The 7500-nt window shown below is 40.8% G+C and overlaps 1 protein-coding gene across 1 annotated transcript in view; it reads left to right on the forward strand.

Annotated features, from left to right (window-relative positions):
• The window catches only part of LOC122815469 (acetylserotonin O-methyltransferase-like), a 254419-nt gene that overhangs the window by 86997 nt on the left and 159922 nt on the right, over positions 1–7500 (forward strand). The window contains exon 2 of the mRNA XM_044087991.1: positions 986–1104. Coding sequence (XP_043943926.1) covers positions 986–1104 — 119 coding nt within the window. The remainder of the gene's footprint in view (positions 1–985; positions 1105–7500) is intronic.

Below are 7500 nucleotides of genomic sequence, written 5' to 3' on the forward strand. Positions count from 1 at the left end.
TCCTTTGAAGGCAGAGGCATTCCTGATGCATGCAGCTGTAACACAGTGTGACACAGTGTGTCTGTGTGTGTGTGTGTGTGTGTGTGTGTGTGTGTGTGTGTGTGTGTGTGTGTGTATGTGATCAGTCTGTCTCCTCTCTGCTCACATTTTATGTAGAGAACATTTTGAGTTTTCTGCATGTGTATAAGAATTGTGTGCATACATATCCAAACCCCATAAAACCACCCATTCAGAACTTTATTTTTAATACATCTAAAAAGCTGTTATGCTATTTTATGTCATTTCATATCAGGTATACAAGTAAGTGCTAGGCTAGCTGCCCTTGCAGTCCATTTTAAGTCTATCCAATTGCTCTTCAGGGGTGAGAATCAAATGTTGTACTCCATGCCTGAAAGGCAGACACCTTAGCCATTATGCCAACCTCCCATCCTAAACAAAATCCGGGTAAGTGACTTCCTCAAGGTCACACAGTAGTCAGTTGAGGTAATCAAACCCTGTACCACAGGATCTTTAGCTTGGAACTTTAACCTCAGTGGAGTCTCTTTTATTTATTATTTATTTTAGCCTCACTCTTTGTGATTTTTACTCATCCTGTTTGCATTTATTAATTTGTTTATATATTCAATAGCTACTTAGGCATAAGCACTTAAATAAAGATTAAAGATTACAGTCTTAATACAAATAGCTACCTGCAGCAGTTTTTCTACATATACAAGAACTACAAGTTACCCAACAGCAGCACCAATGCCCCACACTGTTGGAGCATCTCACAGATCATATGATCATATGCATTTTTCAAGTCCACAAACTGCTTGCAGGTAATATTGACAAATTCCCTAAACTGTTTCAATATTTATTTTATTTAGTTATCATTTGTTGACCAGATTAACTTTATGCTAGTAGCCTCTTTTTACAGGAGACCCAGGATGATATTTACACTACTGAGGTAAATTTGGTCAGTGATTTTATTGTTTTTCCCTTTCAGTTCTACAGAACAGACTGCCATGTACGCGGAATTTGTGACTTGTGGCTGGAACATCTTTGGAAACGATGTGGTTACAGCATTTGACCTTTCATCATTTAAAAACATTTGCGACCTTGGAGGTAAATACTCTCAAATTATTTGTGAAATGCTGTGAGGTAATTAGTGTTATGTTGTAGGATATATATTATACAACTATGCACACAACTTGTTGAAACATGGTACAAAATATTCACTGAGAGGAGCACTGGTACATTTTTACTGATTATAACTAATACTGTGAAAGTTTTACTATGGTTATAAATCATTTACATCTATAAACATTTAGTTGAAAACTGCATGCCAAACACGCAGACTTATTGCATGGATTGCTGAGACCATTCAGTAAACATTCTGGATATACACCAACTGCGGAATAGTCTCACTGTTAAATTATCAGACTACCAAGTCAAATGAAGTCAAACAGTAAAGCAGCACTCAGTTTATTCACAGATCACAGGATAAAGCTTCCAGGTAACACCCTTCATCAGTATACCAGTACCATATTAAACACAGTTTAAATAATCATTGCATTAAAACACATGACACAACCATCCAATAGAAAACCAGTTTCAGTCAGTTAACCAGCCTTATAATACTTAAAGACATATTATTAAATATGGCATTCAAATAAAATGTCAAACATTTCACCAACATTTTTTTATATATGTAAAACTGTCACTAATATTGCTTTTGTTTAGCCACCAATATGGGCTTTATACTAACCAAATTATTAAGATCTGGGCATCTATCTACCTCTAGCATGGTTATCCATTTATATTCAGCTATATCTAACCTGTTATTAACGTCCCCACCTCTCATGTCTAAATGTAATACCTGCAGAACTTTAAATTTAAATTTATGCATTGGCCCTTTGTCGATTAGATGCTTAGCTAATGCATTAGTCATAACCATTCTTCTCACCTCTGATTTGTGCTCAATTATACAATCTTTCAAATGCCTAGAGCATTTACCTACATAGAAACTTTCACATCCCAGGCAGGTAGCCGGATATACTACTATCAGTTCAGTGTTACAGGTTGCATGACATTCCATCTTATATATTTCCTTACTTACAGGATGTTTATACTCTGTGTCACTGCATATATCTTTACAGCAGCTACAATTATAGCATGGCACAGTCCCATATATGTACAGAATGTTTTGAAGCAATATTTACCATTATGGCCTAGTTATCAAAAAGATACCAGAGACTTTTTGAAGAAACTTTATGAATGGTATAGATATAGAAAAATTAATGATACATATTTGCTGGTAACTCCTGACATAAATTCACTGTTTACAGTAATATCAAATGAGCATGGTATAAATGCTCTGCGAGAATTCCTATGCATGAAGATGAGAACGAATGGAATACGTATAGAAACTACATGTTGTATGATAGAAATGGTTCTAACAAATAATGTCTTAAATCAGCTTAAATCTTAACAATGACCCACATATAAAATCTTGCCCTATATTTGTCCTGTTTAGCAAGCCTTTGACTTTGTGCTTTATGTATGGCTGTGAGGATTTTACAACATATATATTTATCCATATCTATATATCTATCTATATACATATATATATCTATATCTATATCTATCTATCTATCTATATATATATATATAGGTTCATAGGTTCATAGGTTCATACTAGGCTATCTGCCCTGGGGCATTTATAAGCCTAGCCCGATTGTGTTTGGCTTACGCCACCCCTTGATTTGAGTATACTGTGCCCTTTTTAAAGTTTAGTTTACTGTGTCTCTGTCTAATAGTGACATGGAAGTAATCCCTGGGACAAACCTATGATCCCCCATCCACTCATCAAGATTCTTCTTGAAGAGAGTCAGTGAGGTGCTCTGCCTGACATGAATTGGAATTCTATTCCAGAGCGAAGGGAGCCTCTGGGTTATGAATCTGTCCCTCCAGCATGTTCTATTTATTTCTGTGCTGAGGTTCTAATCCCTCGAGTGCGTGGCTCTAAGGGATTTAGATTTACTGAGGTGGAGCATGTCCATTAATTCTGGGTTGGACATAGCTTTATATGTCAGGCATAGATCGCCTCGAAGTAGGCGGTATGCAACTGAGTAGAGCTGGAGTTTTTTTAACTGAGCAGCATATGGCATCTGTTTGAGTCCCTTGATCCTCCTGGTGAGGTACTTTTGGGGTCTTTCTAATTGCTGCAGGTGTCGGGTAAGGTACATCCCAAAGGGGCATTGTATTCTATGATGGGCCTGATGAGGGATGAATAAAGGGGCACAATTACCTCTCTTGATCTAGATGTGAATCCTTTCATGATGAGGTGGGCTATGTAGAAGGTCTTTCTAACTACTTTGGCAATGTGGTTGTCAAAGGAGAGATTGCTATCAACTTGGGTCCCCAGATCCCTAATTACTTTCTCTGTACTTAATGGGTTACCACCTATGTGGTAATTTGTGGGCACATTGTTTTTGCCAAAGGGTATGACTAGACACTTTTTGGCATTTAGCTTTAGACCATGGCTCTGGCACCAGTTATCCGTCTCTGTGAGACCTTTTTGAAGGATGCTTGTGTCAGCTGGAGAGTCGATTATGGTGCCCAGTTTGCAGTCATCTGCGAACTTGGTGAGCCATAGTCCTCCCACGTTTGCCTGTACCTCAGAAAAGTAAATACTGAACAAGAGAGGTCCCAGGACAGAACCTTGTGGGATGCCACTTGTGACCGGTTTCGAGTCTGACATGGCTCCAGCAACTCTGACTCTGTGGGTGGTGACGTGGTAAGCACTAGGTAGCCTATCTACCATGGGAAGAGTGGGTTTTGGCCCTGAAATTGTAGTTCATTGGCCATTTGGGCAGTTTTTCCATCTCTTTCAACTTTCTGGTTAAAAGCCTGCTTTGCGTTTGGTCCCCGCCTTTCCTATAACTAGTGTAATCCAGGAACAGATTTGCTGTATCCAGGACTGTTTGTAAACCTCTGAGCCCCCCAAGCCTTTCTGTGTTGGAAGGAAGCCTTCTAGCTTATCAGTGGGCATGGTAAGCTTTAGGTAGCCTATCTCCCACAAGAGGAGTGGCTCCTGGCCCAGAAATTGTAGCCATTAGCCGTTTGGGCAGTTTTTTTCCATCTCTTTCAAATTTCTGGTTTAAAAGCCGCACTTGCGCTTGTTTCCCACCTTTCCTGTAACTAGTCTAGTCCAGATACAGAGTCACTGTATCCAGGACTGTTGGTAAGCTTCTGAGCCCCGCAAGCCTTTCTGTATTGGAGGAAAGCCTTCTAGCTTATCAGTGGGAGTGGTAAGCACTAGGTAGCCGGTCTACCACGAGAGGAGAGGTTCTTGGCCCAGAAATTGTAGTTTATTAACCATTTGTACAGTTTGTCTGTCTCTTTCAACTTTCTGATTTAAAAGACCACATCTGGGCTTGTTTCCCATCTTTCCTGTAACTAACCTACTGGTAGCACTAGAAAGCCTTAAACTGTTACAAGCCTTCTAGCTTAGGAGAGAGACTATGGAGTGATTAAGTATCAGTTTTCTGTACTTTCTTGCTGTACTTAACTGTTTTCCACCTAAACGTAGATTTTCCAGTATTTCTTGTGATTTAAAAGCTTGTTTTTTTTCACATATTGTACTTATTTGACTGCCTGCCCTTTTAAAAAGTTGTTTTTGTTTAAATAATTTGTTTAACTGTTGTAGGCTACACACTAAAGTGTGATAGCCTTTTCTTATAGTTTGTAGCCGTTTAAAGCTGTTTTAAATGTATTTTTTACTGTTTTTGCCTTATCTTTTAAAAAAAATAAATAAATAAAATCCTTGTTTCCTGCCTTTCTAAGCTAGTATAGTCCAGTTTTCAGGCTAGTGCTGAAACCAGGGCTGTGATACTAGTTTCTGAGTTACCATACCTTACTTGGATAGAAGGAAGTTTCTCTGTTCACCGGTGAGAGAGGGGAGCTTTGAGCAACCTATCTGTCCCTGGAGGAGTGGTTCCAGCCCAGAAGTTAGTAGTTTATTGGCTATTTTGGGCTGATTTCTATCCCTTTTATTTCCCTACTATAAAAACCGCATTTGCATGGTTTTGCACACTGGGCAGTGCCGGTTAGCTACGGGTAAATTATTCCGGGTTCCACTAAGTCTCCTCTTCAGTTTTTCCCTTGAAACTAGTCTAACTCTCAACCTAAGCACTCAAAAAGCATCTTACAGCCCAGCACTTGCTCAGACCTAATAGCAAGCACTAATATACCCTGACACTGATTGCCCAGCAGTGCAAGGCTCTTTATTCACCCCCTCACCAACCAAGCGACTAAGCAGCTCACCCTACTATTCAGGCATGACCAAAGGGCAACTTCAGGTGCACTCTCCAGTCCAGCTGGTGAATCTGGGTATCATGAGGCAATGTTACAACTGCTTCATGTACACAGACAACCGTCTCCTCCTACCACAAAACACTAGCATATGCGAGAGATGCAATTATACAGCCAAACTGGAAGTTAAGCTGTCTCCACCAAAGACTGGGACAGACAGTCATAAGGAGAAGGTTAACACTTGCTCCACATCTCCAGCCGCACACAGACCTATTAAAACAGCACTGGCAAAAAATACACATAAATACACAAAATCATACTCGGAGGCTCTAAATAAAAACCTGCAAAAGCATCAGAGACCTCCAAAGCAGACACCCAAACAACCTGCACTTCCCGTCACAAACCATACAACACATAAAACACAAAATCAGTGTGCCACACAATCACAGCCCTTAAGGTGAACTAACATACCTAACACACTAGTAATAGGTGACTCTATAGTCAGGCACAGTGACGTCCCACTCACTAGGCTGGACAAGCAGAAGGTTACTGTTAGCTGCCTGTCAGGAGCCAGAATCCACCACATAACACAAGCACTCAGGTCACTCCAGAACAAGTGCAGATATGACCCTGTCATTGTTCATGTTGGTGTGAATGACCTGAGATGTACCTCCCTGAACTACATGAAAAGAGACATGGAAGAGCTCTCTGATTATGTAGCCCAGGCTGGTATGACCCTAACCCTGAGTAGCACCCTGCCTTCACCAAGAATGATACCTCAGTATAAAGAAAAAATTATCAATTTCAACAATTGGCTAAGCTTCTGGTGTCATTCAAAGGGGATCCGGTGTCTGTCAGCCTGGGATAACATGCTCGACAAGCCGCATTGCTTCGCAAGAGATGGCTTGCACCTGTCACCCCTAGACTTTCGAATACTGGCCAAGGCTCTTGCTGGCCACATAGTGTCTTTTTTAGGCAAGGCTAAAAAGTCAAACCCACCTCCGTAAACAGCACAATTAACAAAAAAACTGAGGGTTCTGCTACTCAACGCCAGGAGTTAAAATCTCAAAATGCATGTACTCGAAGAACTCCTCAGTATGGAGAACGTCAACATCTGTGCAGTAACTGAAACCTGGTTCAAGGCTCCAGAGACCACCCCAGCACTACCGGGCTACAACTCATACCACATGTTTTGGCCACAGAACACAGACCGAAACACAAAATGAGGGGGTGTATCCATATGCATCAAGGATACCTACACCTCCAGGTTAGTGGTGCAGCATGATACCTCTCAGAACATCCATGTGCAACTAACATCGGGCAAATCTGCAATGCAAATTGTGGCCTGTTACAGATCACCCTCCATGACCCAGGACCACCACTAAACCTTTCTGGAGACACTGGAAAACATGAAGGTCCTACCAAACACCCTGATATTGGGTGATTTCAATTACCCTACCATTCACTGGGAAAACTACTCGAGTACAAATTCCCAGGCCCGGTGCTTCCTGGAATTCATCAACTCAAATGCCCTGGATCAGCTGGTAAACTTCCCTACCAGAGGTGAAAACATATTGGACCTGGTCATCACCAACATGGGCGACAAGTGTTCCACACTGGAGGTCAACCTGTCACTGGTTAGATCAAACCATAAACTAATCACTCTGGATGTCCACACCCCACCACCACCCCAACTTAGGAAACCACAGTAAAAAATTTTCTAAAGCAAACTTCACCTTACTTAAGACAGAGTTGGTAAGTTTCAAAGCCCCCACACTAAAGGATAATGCTGCCCACGATGCAGAAACCTTTACAAATGCAGTCTATGAGCACCTACAAGGATGCATGGATCGTGCCATCCCTAGCAAAACCAAGACTCACTCCTCTAAGAGAAGGAAACCAGTTTGGTGGACCCCTGCAATAAACAGGCTATACAATAGAAGGAGGAAACTAGTTCAGAAAAAAAGCAAATCCCAAGAAGGAAAGAGATCTCTGATCAGTATCAGTAAAAAACTGAGGTCCCACATGAAATCATCCAAGACTAACTTCAAAAGAAAAATAGCCAAAGATTCAAAAGATAACCACAAAGCCTTCTTTAGCTATGTTAAGAATCTAAGTGTCAACTCGCAGATATGCTCTGAACTGGTGCAAAATAGCGCAAAATATACTGAACCTACTGATATCACCAGCATCCTGGCAGATAGA

Source organism: Protopterus annectens, chromosome 1.part1, assembly GCF_019279795.1.
Source record: "Protopterus annectens isolate FY-2018-M chromosome 1.part1, PAN1.0, whole genome shotgun sequence".
Classification (NCBI taxonomy): domain Eukaryota; kingdom Metazoa; phylum Chordata; order Ceratodontiformes; family Protopteridae; genus Protopterus; species Protopterus annectens.